The sequence below is a fragment of the Lygodium microphyllum genome, chromosome 15 (genome assembly GCF_053477565.2).
Source record: "Lygodium microphyllum isolate KBCC chromosome 15, Lygodium_microphyllum_v1.1.10, whole genome shotgun sequence".
Classification (NCBI taxonomy): Eukaryota; Viridiplantae; Streptophyta; class Polypodiopsida; order Schizaeales; family Lygodiaceae; genus Lygodium; species Lygodium microphyllum.
In genome coordinates this window covers 151,097,245-151,113,168 of record NC_141149.1, presented here as the reverse complement: position 1 = coordinate 151,113,168, position 15,924 = coordinate 151,097,245, and the positions used below count along the sequence as shown (strand labels likewise).

The window sequence follows — 15,924 nt, the reverse complement described above, 5'->3', positions numbered from 1 at the left end:
TTGCTCAAGTTTGTAACGTGGGAAGGAAGAGTTTCACAATAGTCGTATAATGTTGGCTCACTTGTGGTTGGTGTCCTACATGAAGGCCAAGCAAGCCATAGTAAGGACCACGTCATGATACATGACGTGCCACTGTGGATTGGTTAGTGGAAAGTGGGATCCCACTCCATAAAGCAAATGGATGGATGAGCCTTTATGGGCTGAAGGTCAAGAAGGTCTCTTTACCTTATTCGTGAAGAGAGGCTTGCTGGTAATTTAAACCTTGAGATCTTGTTTGACCTGCAACAAGCATCAAAGCTACACACGCTTTCTTGATGGGCTGCATACACACGGAGCTAGTCAAACATTGCATTGTTATTTCATGTCAATGGTGAATCTTTAAAGAAGAAGTTGATGAAAGCCGTTGGGGATGTTGTGTGTACTATAAGTAGCCTCATGGGGGCAGAGGTCCTATTTGAGTGAATCTCGGGAGGCACAAATTCCCAGGTTAAAAACGAGCGTAGAGGACATTGCTGCATCAAGGCAACAATGGGTAAAGGACCTATGTGGGGTGAGGAAGGAAGAGAGAGATTGAAAGATGGAAGGCATTCGTGCATATTTAACAAGTCTCTTCTTAGTCCCAAGGCTTGTATGTGTAAGAAGAGAGTATCACCAGCTGATGGTGGTCTAAATGATGACCACCATTGCAACACCAACAACAATAAGGGGAGATCAGAGAGGGGGGAGGGGAGAGCTGGGAGAGGCCTGAGGGTGGTGCAGATATTCAACCCTGTGTTTGTGGAGACAGACGTGCACAACTTCCCATCTCTGGTGCAGATGCTGACGGGCAAGTCGGAGCACAGCTGCTGCTGCAGAGGGAGCTTGGAAGCCATGGCCAGAGCTTACAATAACAGCAATAACAGTACCACTACCACTACTCCTGCTACTACTGCTGCTGCTGCTACTGGATCCAGATCAAGACATGACGATCAATATCATCCTCATCAGTTCGTCCACCACCACCACCATCATCATCATCATCAGCAGCAGCATCGTCATCAGACTAGTCAGGAGGAGCAGGAGCTGGAGGAGGAAGATTCCAAGCTGATGGCTGCTATTGCTGCCGCCTCTGCATCATCGCCGTCTTCTTCTTCTCCGTCGAATTCGAATTACAATTCTAATTCTTCTCCTCCTTCGTCTTCTTCCTCTTCTTCTTACAATTCCAGCTCCTCCTCTTCCGTTGCAAGCCTCCTCAACCGATGCGCTTCCCTCAAGGGCGGTCGCTGGCTCTGGGGCGGCGGCAGCAGCAGTAGTGAGCTGGACCTGTGGGCCGGCCTCGTCTCAGAAACGCCCCTCCCGGACATCACCTTGCTGCCCCCTCTCTTGTAGTGTACTAGTAGCTCACTCCCACCATTTTGTAACCTCGCCTCATCCCCTCACAGGATTTTGTAACAAACAACATCTTATTACACAGAAACAACAACAACACAAACAAATGAAAAACGCAAAGAGAGAGAGAGAGAGAGAGAGAGAGAGAGAGGGAGGGAGATGTGTAAATGGCCCACTCTTACAAAAAATGTGTATGTCCCATATCATAGTGTATAGCCTATATAATAGCAAAAATGACATTCCACATCATTGTAGCGAATGCTTTTTTTTTCTAGTGAGATTGTTTTAATTATGTTTGATTTATTATCCACTCTAAGAAAACTATACTAAATTTATCTAGAAAACTATTGCTATTCCATCATAATGATGGATACCAAATTTAGTTTGACACATGCAATCATGTGTATATGCTATGCCCCACTTGTGCAAAGGGATGCTCTTAAGCCTATGCGATGTCATGATTGTTTAGGAGCTCCTATTCTTCCACTTGGAGATTGATGCTACTCTAATTATTGCTCATCCAAAATGTGTGTGTGTGTGTAATACGATTGTACTAGAAATGCTAGACAATGCATGGTGTGTCAGTATAAGATATCAAATAGCTTTGAAAGGCGATATTTTTCAGGTTTAGAAGAAAAGAGGCTTGATTGTGGGAATACTATTGTGAAGGTCCATATAATGCATGCTCACCTTGGTCTCACATTAGACCAAATGTTCTTTCTAGCCACCTCAACTATCATTATCTAGTATATCCTTTTCCAAACATACATTATATAATCTTCTTGATAAGCTTATATTCACACACATTGTAGTATTTCATGGTGTAGGTTGCAAAAAATGACATTGTGTTAACTATCATGTCCAAAGTGTGAATAAGCTTTCAAAGTTGCAGCTTGCTTGCATCTAATTTAGAAAAAGGTGGTGAACCCACCATGTTTTAGAGAATATAGATATATTGGCAACATTGTAGTGGCACTAGGTTGGCCATGTCGGCACCGATAAAATATGTTTTAACATTAGAAAGATCTAGCCTCTCAAGTGTGGACTACTCACAATAATAAGCTCTATTAAATGGGAGGGAATGAGATTTGATTGGTCTCGATGATGGCATGTGCAAGATGATGAACCCCAATTATTTCTCAATTCACTTAATCTTAGTGTGAGACCCTTCAAGACAAGTGGTGCTCAAATGTTTCAAGCATCATCCATCACTTGCCTAATATGACACTAGAAATGGGGGGACTCTCTTTTGGGTAAGTAGTCATCTTCTCTCTCCAGATAAGTCATCATCTTCTCTACTTGTTCATCCACCTCTACTCTCTCTTTTACATCCTGAACATCCTATGTTGCACACAATTATGCCCCAACCTAGCCCTTCCCCTTGTGTCTCTCTCTATGTCTATCAAGGCCCACTTGGGTTAAGGAGTGAAAATCCTCTAAAATAAAGAAAAAGTGCACTAATGGCATCGAGATTGTACCAAAGATGTAGCATTTACTTGAAGCGGCTCTATAAGGGCATTGAAACTATAGTGAGGTGTAGCACTGACTCAACATGCAATTTTGATATGTATTGATAGAGAGAGAGAGAGAGAGAGAGAGAGAGAGAGAGAGAGAGAGAGAGAGAGAGAGAGAGAGAGAGAGAGAGAGAGAGAGAGAGAGAGATTGGCATTCTTCTATGTGTAGATATGATAGCTCATGATAGGCCAAATAAGCATGGGAGCTAAGTCATATACAAACCCTCCTCCTTTGTGACCCACTAAAGAGAAGGACCAATTGAGTTTTCAAGTGGACAATACCCTAGACTTTCATGAATACATATGTGAACATAGGTGTCCAACCAAGGGATGCACCTAACAAGATTTGAACCCACAAGCTGACGATTATAGGCCAATTCCAAATACTAGGCCTGATAATATCATCATAACCTCTCACTAAGGACCAACACAAATATTTGAGGAATATATACAATGTTTAATGTCTCACAAAAGAGAACCATATGCTTGTTTTTGCATGGCAAACCATAAGTACACAATTAGTTAGTGAAGGGTAGCCCTTAAGCTTAAAGAGAACTTCATTATGCATCCAAAAGTGGCATTAAGAGAAATCAAGGGTCCAAAAACTCTATTCTAACATGCCTATCGAGGAGTTTGGTTACATGTACCAAAAATGTATATATACTATTGACATAAGTGGTTACCAATATTCCTAACATGTGTCCATAAACTCATTCCATCCAACACTCAATCTATCTTTGGATCATGTACACCACTCATATTATGATACATCTCATGCTACTTATGCCAAACATTGACTTACAAATGCATGTGGGTGTGAATATGTAAGTTTTCATAGCTTATCTTAGAACATAGTTTTTACACCAAGAATGAGTCTCACGTGTGAAAGAATATAAGAGCTTATAGATCTTTGTAACCCACACAAAAAAGTATTTTTATGCCATGAATGCGCATGTATAATTGTTAGTAGTAGGCAAGAATTTGTGGTGAGCTATGGTAGTAGAATTTTCTACAAATGTAGTCCTTAAAGTATGTGGGGAGGACTCTTATGAGTCCAAAGGTTATTCAAATGAAGAGCTATAAAACATGGGGTATTGGGCTATATGTTGGACACAAGAAAGGGTTAATGAGGCATTGGAATGCGTGTTAATTGTTGCTAGGTCAAAACATAGAGTGTCAAAGGCATTCAGAGAGCTTGATGCACCTCATCTCTTCTCGGGGTCAAGCACATCAAGGAGGCAACCACGTGTGATTGTCAAGGATGGGCATTATAAGACTGTCTCTTGTAATGTTGCACTTGTATTGCACACTAGCGAGTGATAACTTGAAGAAATTCATATGTTTTAGACTTATAAAAGTTATGGCGAATCCTTATTGGCTTGGCCAAAAAGACACAGTCAAGATCTCTCATCTCTCTATAAATATGACTTGCACCATTTAGATAAGGAATACTCCTAGGACTTGTTGCAAACCTTGTGCAAGCTTTTCTAGGAAAAAAAGGTAAAGTTCAACAAATCTTTTTCAATAAAGTCACTACTCGAACTATTGAAGTTTTGAACGTTTTTAAAACAATAGCCAATTAGCTAATATTAACCACACTAAAATCCATCCTTGCCACTGCTAATGTCAAATCCAACCCCCCCACCCCCCCCCCAACCCCCCCCCCCCCCCCAACCAACTAAAGTGAACATGATTTATTAAAGAATTTGTCTCTTTCACAAAAACAATTTATCCAACCATGTATTAAACAATCAAGATTAAGTGCATTATTATTATTACTAAGAGCTACTTCCAAATAGAGTGTAGCAATTTCTCCTTGCAATAGTTCATTGCTTTTCATGTCAAAGAACATGACATCTTGAACTCTTTGGATTAGTGAATATGCTATAAAGCATGAAGTTACTCGAGTTCATTAAGAAAATGTGCCAAGGATTGAACAAAACAAATTTGTTTTGTCAAATTTCCCATGATATGTTTTCTTGTACATTAACTCCTCAAATCTCTTTAACTTGCAAACCCTAACACCTTATGTATTGCAATGTTTAGTTTTGTAAATACACCTCCTCTCTTGCTTATGCAATGCATTTGCACAAGCATAAATACTTAATATATAATCTAGCAAAGGATATCATTAACTTTCAACACCTTAACCTTCACCTCAAGCACGTGTGCACACATGCATGCATGCACACACACATGTGCATCCACACAAACACATAGTTAGAGTCATACAAACAATAGAAAATTGTGCTAGGTGTATTGAGCTAGGTATACTCCTTATCTAGTCTTATTAATGCTTTATGCCTTTTACCAAAATTTAGTTGCTTGCCCGGTTTAAATAAGATATTGGGTTGGATATGAAAGTAGAAGTCAAGAGGCACACATAAATCATAAAGCTCAACATTAACTTCAAGAACTATTGGGTTCATCCCTACTTAAAGTGATTTAGATGCCAATATGAAGAAAGAGTAAATTGATTGGAATGAACATTATAGTTCCAAGTAAACAGCATGAAATAAACGAAGATACAAAATATACTTGTCTTGTTGACTATTCAATTCAAGTCCTTTTAAGCAAAGAAGGAACGCATGAATTGAATTATAGTCCAGTCCGCCCATAGCATACATCAATGAATAGCCACGAAGGCGCCTTTAAGGTGGGGTGGCGAGAGAGCTGCCCAAGCGAGTTATCGTACTCCGCATGCAAAAGGAGGCCTGGCCTCACTTTCTTGGCCATCGCAGCACGTCATTGGAAGAAGGCGGCTGCCATCATAATTATCCAGTACATCATCGCCCCCTCCAACTACAATATGTCCAAGGCTTTCCTGCGCACACATCATAATTTCTCATCAACAAGAAGGATACAGTCCGCCAAGAATCTGCATTGGCTACAACCATATTAACGTTCTTCTCGCTTCCTAGACTCCCATCCAAGGTGTCGAGTTGCTTCCGATAATCTCATATACATACACCTTAATCCGATAACCAACCAACATATGAGAGAGAGAGAGAGAGTGAATGAATTGGAAGTTGTTTTTTTTTTTTGTGTGGGGGGGGGGGGGGGGGGGGGGGGTTTGGCTGCTCTTGCTAACCTTGGGTGCGACCTAGCTCTAATAAGTGGAGTTTCACTTCTCCACTAACCCTCATTGCAACCCAAGTCTAATGAGTTTGGTAGAATATTAAATCCCTATCACATGATGAGAGAACGTTCATTCAAAATGCAATGAAGCTATGTTTAGTTATGTAAAGTTATCAAAAAACATGTTATTGAAAAATTATGAGAGTGGGGAGGATGGGAAATCATCCAATCATTACTATGTAGGCTTGTGTATAGGTTAGGGAGATGCTTATATTCTAACATCGTATAGATATCTGATGTTTACTAGCTCAATATCACATTTTACGTACTAACTGACTCATCCATGTGGGGTCCCTCCCTAAATAATACCAATATCATATTGATCTACTTCTTGAATCTTGAATTTTTAACCCTTCTTCTAATCTTGTTCCACAACACTCCTGATTGTGGGCATTCGTGTGATCAAGGTAGTCCAACATCCTGTAATCTTTTTGTTCCATATTTTGACCTCAACTAGAGGGCATTTTTTCTTCTACCTTCCCTTGACTCTAAGAAAGACTCTACTATCTCTTTTTTTGAGATCCACAAGCTCTCTATAGCTCCATAATCATTTCCCACAATTACAGCCAAGAAATTTGGTTATGTGGCCATTGATGGCTACTTGGGACTAGGCTAGTCTTATTTCTTTATGATTGATGATTTCTTGTATTTCTTGTACGCCTTACAACTTTATAGGGCTTGAATGCTTCTCCCTCACTATTTCAAGCTCCTTAAGCTACCCAGATGTAATGCCAAAGAGGTCGAAATTTCCTTTATTATAGTCAACCGGACACATAACTTTGATTTCTGAGTATTCGAGATGATTGGGAGGTAATAACCCTCTTCATAAAACCACAAGCTCCTAAGTAGGCACAGATCCCATTGTGTATTCATGAGCCCCCTGCCATCCAACCTACTTTGAGATCCCTAACTAAACTTTTAAAATAGATAGAAGTCATTTGCAATTGCTTCAATATAGCATGCCATGCCTTACAAGGCATCAAGTCCTCCTAGATCAAGTTCTCCCCAAACATCTTGGCCATTGCATCATATCTAATCCAAAGAGAGATGATTTATGACTAGGATTGATCACACGTTGATCACTTCCCGTTCTTTCAATAAATGAGAAGCTAAGGTTATCAATTTTCTATTTTGGATCCTCAATCCCTAATCCAATGTTAGGTTTATCCATTAAGACAACATCCCAAGCAATAGAGTGCCATGCCTGCTTGTCAGTATTCAAACACAAGGAGGAGCGAAAAGTCTACTCAACCTTTCTCCATCGAGAAGTCATGTGTTACAGCCACATAGGCAAGAGAGACCATGAGGTTAAATTTAAAACCATTATTTTGTGCGTGAGAGATGCTCGAGAGATGTAGTCTTCAAGGTACAAACTATCATCTTCTTTTGTAGCTTCTAATATCCCCTTGAACTTGTGCCATGCTCGAGAAACTTAAAACCAAGTTGAGATATCTAAGTAGGAGTGCCATTGTACCTAGGGGTAGTCATATATATTTTCTATTGGCTAATAGATGATCCAAAGAGTTGTGAGAACTCATCATTTATGCTCAAAAGCTGGTCAAGTTGTATCATATTCTAGGACATTACAATTGTCATTTGTAAAGAATTGGGAGTAGAAGTGGTTGTCTTGGGAGACGGGGAGGCCCTCAATTGTTCCTCCTTGCATCCACAAGTAATCTTCCATAGGAGAGGGTAAGTTATCAATCCAAAGAGAAGCGGGGCAAGGTGGACATCCTTGTCTCACTGTATTTCGAAGAAGGAAAGTTGTGGGATACATATCATTCACAAACACTTTTGTCAAGGCATTGGACAAAAGGGTGCATATAAGGCATATGAAGTTGCTACCAAATCCCATGCAATGTTGCTTGATAGGATGAAGTTCCAACTAATCTTATTGTATTGAAAGTGTAAAAGCTTAGGTAAAGAAATACATTATATTTTATTGGGTAAGTCTAATATATTTTCACTTTCTTTCATAACCTCATTTCTTTATGGCACTGATGAGATTTTTTCTTATGTAGCACATTTTATTAAGGTATGGAATATACTTTGCTAACAAAACCATTGTCAATATGGAGCACACAAGGTTTGGAGAAATCTCATCATCAAAAGAAAGAATGTTATGTTGTAGAGCTACAAGAAGTGATGGGCAAAGAAAAGAAAAAGCACTCCATGAGATATTCAACATTGTTGATAGAAAACCGATTTGACATATAAAATCATTAGACAATAGAAAAAAAACTAAACAAAACAAACAAGATGTAACTTTAACTTAAGATAAAGAATATCATTAATATCATGAGAGTTTATATAAGACATACAAGTAACTACTGTTATTACTTTACAAAGGTCAATAAAAAAGCCTTCTTCTTTTGTTGCTTTGTACTTCCCAATATTTCTTTTTTTTTTCAAACAGGAATGCACTCCTTTTGATGTGCAAGAGGTACCTCTAGCTCCTATAGCCTTGCAATGAGGGGTCATTTTTAGGATTAGCTACTAAGGTATAAGCATTTTAGTACAAGAAGTATCCACTTCTTGGACCTTTATATTCTAAATCATAGCCATAAAATATGATTGTGGCATACTTTTAATTAGTATCACTTAGTCTCTGTTTGCAAGTATGTAGAAATACCTTAAATATCTTAAAAAAATCTTGAGAATCAAGGTTGGTGTTGTTGACTCAGGGTGAAAGCACATATAGGCGACCAAGAAAGTAATGTTCAAATCATTGCGTTTTGCCACTTAAAAGTAAGTGTTTGAAATATTTGTAATCTCAAAGATAGTATCATTAGTTTAATCTAATTTAAAAATAAATTTGGTAATTTGGACATTCTAAAATAGTTGTTTCTCCATTTAATGAAATGGAGAAAGAGGTTACACACACACACACACACTCTCTCTCTCTCTCTCTCTCTCACTCTCATGTCATAGGCTCTCTTTGAGAGCTATCATATATGCTCTACTGCCTCTCTCTCTCTCTCACATTATTTAATTATTTATTTAGTTCTCTTTGTCTCTATGTTCATAGGGTCTTGTAGAATTTGAAGTGCTCTACTCCTCTCTCTAATAAATTTATCTAAAATCATTTTATCTAGGATATCTTCAACTCCCTATCTCCCTCCTCCCTCTCTCTCTCTCTCTCTCTCTCTCTCTCTCTCTCTCTCTCTCTCTCTCTCTCTCTCTCTCTCTCTCTCTCTCTCTCTCTCTCTCTCTCTCTCTCTCTCTCTCTCTCTCTCTCTCTCTCTCTCCCCCCTATGAAAGCATGGCATGTGAGAAGCATGTGGAAGCACCACAAGTGAGACACACATACACACTTTGATATAGTCATGGGATATACTCTTTCAGCTCCTCTGCTACGTCCTCCTTGCATTACAACTACCTCCTATATGCATAGCCAGTTGTTGCAAATAAGTATAATAAGGTTTCATCTTTCCATGAAAAGTGAATGTCTATCAATGATCTATCTCGTTGGTCTTTTGTATGGAAATTTGTTGCAACAATGGAACTTTCCACAAGCTCTCCATCATTGAATAGAGAGGGTAAACTTCAGTGCAGAAAAACAAAGAGGGAATATTGGGCTTCTCAAAAGTGAAGGCAACAAGTGGCAATGGTAAACCCTAGGATGGAATGCAATAATGGGGTGTTGGATGTACAAAGGGATGCATGTGCTAGGAAGAAAATTTTTGATAAGGTTCTTTAGCATCCTTGTTTCCATGCTATGCAAAGTAAGTCAAAAGAGTTGGAAGAATTATGTTGATAGATATCTGAACACTTTGAATCACGTGAAGATTTTCAAGATCTTCAAATAAGTTACTGAGAAGAAAGTAGTGATCCTGATGTTGATGGAAGGAGAAAGTGGGAGGGAAATCATTGATATCAACATATCACAAGTTGCCAAGCTTATGGGAATCCACAAAAGAAACATATATATATTCAAATATCACTTAGCAATAGTAAGGAAAGTAGATGGTTTGTTCTCGACATTTGCATGTCATAGACAAGATGGACAAAGAACCCACATCACTCAAGTTGTCAAATACTTAGTCTTTTAGTTTTGGATGGATAAGACAAGGGTAACCCCACAAAAAAAGGATATCTATAGTAAAAGACTCACTAGATGTTCATATGTAAAATATCAAGTCCACTCCTTTTGAAGGAGCCTTAAGTAGTGATCTATTTTTTACATACTACTATTTACTGGTACTACAACCTATGCTTTATAGAAAAATATGGCTTACTAGAAGATAACCACACAACTTGACATTGCAACTTGAAGGCTAGAAATGGTTTTGCAGACCTTTAGAGTTGTGGTGTAAAGGGGGAGATGTGCGAAAATAATATTGAGAACAATGTAAGGGGGTGCATGGTCATGTGCATGACATTAGTTGCATGAAAGACACATACAAAATAGTTGAACACAAAAATTGGATGTGTGCACATGGCACCATGGAGATCATGCCATGAGTCATGTTAACTGTAGTGCCTAATGGATGAGTGCCATGTAACATCCACATGGGAAACAATAAGCCACAAATACTTGCCCATAAACTATAGCATGAGTGCCACATGGAAAATAATCATGCACATTAATTAGCTTCTTGCACATGTGGCACCATGTGGGGCATGCCATGTTTCACCTTAACTAGAGTGCACAATGTATTGGTGACATGTTGTAGTTATAGTAATGTATATACGCCCACACATAAGAGAAATGATAATATATATTTGAGTTCATTTTTCTGTTTCAAATTCAACACAATTGACCACCTTCATCCATCATTTCCTCGAGGTTCCTACTCTAACACTTCACATGGATATTTGGACCCACTGTGCACAAAGAGGCATTCTGATTCAAGTGCCTCCATGTGCACCATGGGGTCCGGATGCCTAGCTAGCTTTTGTATGTTTTCCTCTTCTTTCTTTCTCCAAATAAGTCATTTGAATTCAAAACAAAGCCTCTAAAGGAATCATGAAGCTTTTTTCATGATCTCACATTATAAAGTTAATGATTTCCACTAAGATTTAATGGTTAGCTTCATGCTATTTGCTTCGACATGCCCTACTCCTTACAATTTATCATATTTTCACTTATAATCATGCCATGTAGATTCATAGCTCTATTACATCAAATGGCAAGGGTGAGGTTCATTGCAATGAATTTTCAAAGGTCCAAGAGGACATATTGGAACATTGAACCAAACCATCTCAAGAAGAGGAAAACCTACAATAAGGAGTAGAAAAGGAGACTCAACATGATCCAAACCCTAAGAAAGATAAGAAGATAAAAGTGAATGTAGAGGAGACACAAGAGAATGTGGGGGACCAAGCGACTATAGCGATCAAGCTTTCCACACCCAGGAATTTTAGGAGGGGCAAACAAGGGGCCTTTGCCCATGCCATGTCAAGTTCACAAGCCAATGCACAAAAATCTGTCAAAAAGAGAGTGAGTTAGCAATATAATGCACTCAAAGAGATTAGAAATGCACAAAGAGAATTCCATGTCTTTATTCCTAAAGCTCCATTTTTTAGGTTGGTAAAGGATATCTATGATGACAAGTATGGGATGAGTGTGAGGCGGCAAAGAAGTGCACTTGCTTGCCTTCAAGAGTCTGCTAAGGAGTCCTTGGTAGACTTCATCTAGGATAGCTATGCATGTTTTTCCCATGCTCATAGAGTTACTATGATGGCTAAGGATATGCTCAGGATATGCCCATAGCCAAGCTTATTGAGTGCAATTTTGACATGCTGCATGTGCCAACTCACATAGCTGACAAGAAAGCATACGAGATATTGAATATTCCCATTAAAGAGCCAAATCATACAAGCTAAAGGATACATGAAGGCATATGAGATTCTGAATATTCCCAGCCAAATCTCAAGTCAAAGGATACATATATCCTTATTAAAGATATTACAGGTGAGAAGGATGGTATAGCCCAAGGCGAGAAAAAGAGAATAAGTATGAGAAGGTAGAGAATGAGACGAGGAAAGAAAATAAAGATGATTTCTAAAGAAGTGAGTCAAGAGAGAGATAACCATACAAGAGAGAGAAGAAGTGCAGAGAAGAGAGCAATACTAGTTGAGGAGAGAGAAATATTGAAAGTGGAGAGAGAAAGATAGGAAGTGGAAGATGGAAGTCATAGAAGCTTAGAGAAAGCTTGAAGATGAAAGAATTTGTATAATTTCTGAATGGTGCAAAAAAAGGCACTTACATCTTATATACCAACCAGTATAGCTAGTATTTCCCCAAATTATTAATCCTAGTTTCTTACATTTCATCCCTTCCCCAAAATTTTTTATCCCCAAAAACAAAATTGGAACTTATTACAAAGTATAGGATAGAGCAAAAAGAGTACTACTTTGTTTTATCCATTACATGGGATGAATCAATGCATATTCCAAAAATATGGAAAGAAGAGAGGAGGTATGATCAAGTATATCAAATGTACATTCGTGAAAAAGGATAAAATCCATCACTTAATCATAAATCAATGGCCAAATGAAGACTATAGACATGGAATAACATGTTGTCTACTAGTAGCATACTATAGTAAATCTATTATAACTCTCAATAGAAAACTCTAATCAATGCATGCTAGGTTTAAAAAAAAAGCACTTTCCAACAGCTTTTAGCCTATGTAAGTTGTATTTTGTTTTCCATAAAATAGAGTAAATTCTGGTTCAAAATAGAGAGTTGCGTACATGCTAATTATGCTAGAACAAGGTCATAAATGACTAATCTTTAGCCACAATTGCTTCCTTGAGACAAGGGAACTCGTCCCATAATCGAAATTGGTCTCCAAGGAGCAGAGTAATTCTCTCCATTTGATCAAATATTCTTTGATCATTCTTGTCCTAAGCTTCTTATCCTATTGGCCAATGACCTCCTCAGGCACATACTAAATGATACCCTCCTCATCCATAGGTGGAAGCTCCTCAACATAATCCACAGTAGATCCAATGAAAGGCTTTAATTAACTCATATGGAAGACATTATGAATCCAAGTGGATGAAGAAAGTGCTAACCAATATGCCAAGTCACCCATCCTCTTCAAAATCCTATAAGGTCCTTAAAATCTATGAAGCTAGTTTGGTACTAGATCCATCTTTGAGAGTAGCATAACAAGAATTGGATACCTTAAAGAGTACCAAATCCCCTTTTTGGAATTGTAGATTCCGCCTTCTCTCATTAGCATATAGCTTCATTTGATCTTGGGCATACTTTAAATTCACATTACATTGATAAAGGAGAGCTTGCATGTGATCTAACTCTTCCTTGCTCTAAGGGTTTATCTTATAATTGAAAATGACCATGGAAAGGGGTACCTTGTAGCCATACAAAGCCTGAAAAGGTGAAACTCCTATATTGGATTGAGTGAATCTTTTACAGGCAAACTCTGCCAAATGCAACCATGAATCCCATGCAAAAGTATCTCAAGTAAGTCTCCAATCGCTTGTTAAATCTCTCTATCTATCCATCTCTTTGAGGATGATAAGTTGTAGAAGGAGCTAATTTGGTACCCATGGAGCTAAATACCACTTGCAAATGTTGCTCATGAACTTGGCATGCCTTTCATACACTATGACCTGTAGTAACCCATGTAACTTAAAGACATGCTCCCTGAAGTAATTGACTACTTGAGAAGTTGTATACTAAACTTTTATAGGGATAAAATGGGCTACCTTTGTGAGTCTATCTACCACCACGTAAATCCTATTCCACTCTTTCTTAGTGATAGGTAACCTCGTGATAAAATCCATGGTCATATTTGCCTTCACGCATAGGCAATGGCTATAATAAACCACTTGGCTTTGATGTGCTATCCTCATTAGGGCCAAAATTGCTTCAAAAAAGACACTTTTGTTAATCATGAGATTAATGAAAGGGCCAAAGAGAGTTTTACACATGTGTAAGAATATAGTATTCTTGTCTCCTCCTTTTTAGTAGAGTCCACTTCGTGATTCTCTCCTCCTTTTTAGCCAAAATCTCTAAAGTCTGACATGTTTTGGTAGTCTCAAATACCTTATTTACTTATAAAATCTGACAAAGGACATGATAAAGATGTTATGAAGTTAATAATAACTTTTTTGAAAATTGAGAGCTTTTGGCATCCAATATATTTTCATTAGTCTTCTTAATATTCCTTTTTAGTTCATTCACCTTTCTCGGTGAGCTTCTTTCTTTGCTCTTTTTCCTTTCTCAGTGAGCTTCTTTCTCTATGAATTCAATCTAAGTATGGCATCCAGAAGGTGCCCTTCTCATTTAGTAAACTCTTGCACCGTTTATAGCAAAGGAGTTGACAGAAATTGGGAGCCCAATACCTTTTGCATAAAAGATTGGGTTACCATGTTGCCCTCTTGCAAGGGCTCTCACAAGGTGAAAAGAAGAAAATGAGATGATATAAAAACTCATTGGAAGGGATGTATGATTGCTTTCAAATTTACGCATGAGGGTGGTTTCTCAAAGTGCAACATGTTTACATGGCCAAGGATATACACCTGCCTCCAAACAAACGTGCCAGTAGACACATTTATGTCTTGAGTTGATAACATATGTATTTTTTATTTAAGCAAGTACTAATATTGAATTATTGGTTGTATATATATTTCCACCAACAAGTATTGAATGGCAACCTGTGGAGAGCTTAAGTGGAACCTTCCATGTGATTCACAAGGCATTTGTAAACATTATTATGTACAATATATATTATGCATAGTATGTATATATCTTTTGGTGGTGAGAGAAGGGTTTTTATATATTATGCACAATATGTGGTTCCCTCTAAAGAAGGTACATATGGACATATCGAGGATTTGCCATTGCCAAGTCCCATCTTTAAATTGGGGGATTCCTGATAAGGCAACGATGCACAGTTTTAAATTCAAAATATGTCAAGATATTCAAAAGTCCATGACAGCTAGAAGGATCTCAGGAAGAATACGCATGTCATGGTTTATACCCTTGCATATCTTTGTGGCTTGCTTCAAAATAACAAATTTACAAAGGACAAAGGTATCTTGGCTAAGTAGAAATTTTGCAAAAGAGGAACTAGACAACATTATAGGAAGGCTTTGGAAATCTAGAGAGTATGACCATAAGGGCGATACCATGAGGTGTATTATATGCCCCAAATCCTTGTCTTTGTGTTATAACATTGCATGACAAACTCTTGCTTTGGGCTTCGATTATAGGAGATACAAACTTAAACTAGGCATTTGGATTCCCTTGGATTCTCATATAAATTAAATGCCCTTCAAACTTAAGGTGCCAGTTATAGCACATGAAGAAGAAAAGGAGGTAAATGTCACTTCCAATTGGAGTCTTAAATATATAAGGGATACATTGGAGCTGCAAAGTAAATGGTAAAACAATTGGGAAAAGATTTAAATGCTCTTTCTCTTGTGTATGAGTTGCTTGCCTCCCACAAATGTAAGTTTTGAGCCGTAAATATGAAAACATGGATTGCATTTACATAGGATAAAAAGTTTTTCATTGAATCAAGAGTTAAAAAATTAAAGTGAAAATATAAACGGATGAAAAATAACAATGGAGATTCCTTCTAGTTTCCGTTTGCATCTATTTATCTTCTTTCGGCTTTGTAACTTCTTCGTTGCTTTCTGCAAAGATATCTAATCTCCTTACAGTGGCTTTTGTCTTTGGTTGCTAGAAGAATTTGACTTGGACAAGGGGCCTCTTCTCTTTAGGCTGATGAGGAGATGGATCAGACCCCATAGGAGAAAGTGTTGGCATTTCTTTCTTTTTGGAGTTCACCTTACTAGTCTTTCCAGATGACTTGCCCTTGCCCTTACTCTTACTCTTAGTTGAGGATTTTCATGGAGGGCAGTCGGGGTCAACTGGTGCGATTTTCCTATTCAAAACCAACTCAATACATCACTCCCTTAT

The 15,924-nt window shown here is 38.2% G+C and overlaps 1 protein-coding gene across 1 annotated transcript; it reads left to right on the top strand.

The window, feature by feature from the left end:
* The first annotated feature begins 320 nt into the window (after positions 1–320).
* LOC148025224 (uncharacterized) lies at positions 321–1,607 on the top strand. The gene has a single exon (XM_087693820.1). It carries the CDS (start codon positions 529–531, stop codon positions 1,366–1,368), a length of 840 nt encoding a protein of 279 aa, XP_087549946.1. The 5' UTR covers positions 321–528; the 3' UTR covers positions 1,369–1,607.
* The last annotated feature ends 14,317 nt before the right edge of the window (positions 1,608–15,924 follow it).

Excerpts from the sequence above, each read along its gene's own strand:
- LOC148025224 (XM_087693820.1), top strand. The coding sequence starts at position 529 with ATGGGTAAAGGACCTATGTGGGGTGAGGAAGGAAGAGAGAGATTGAAA.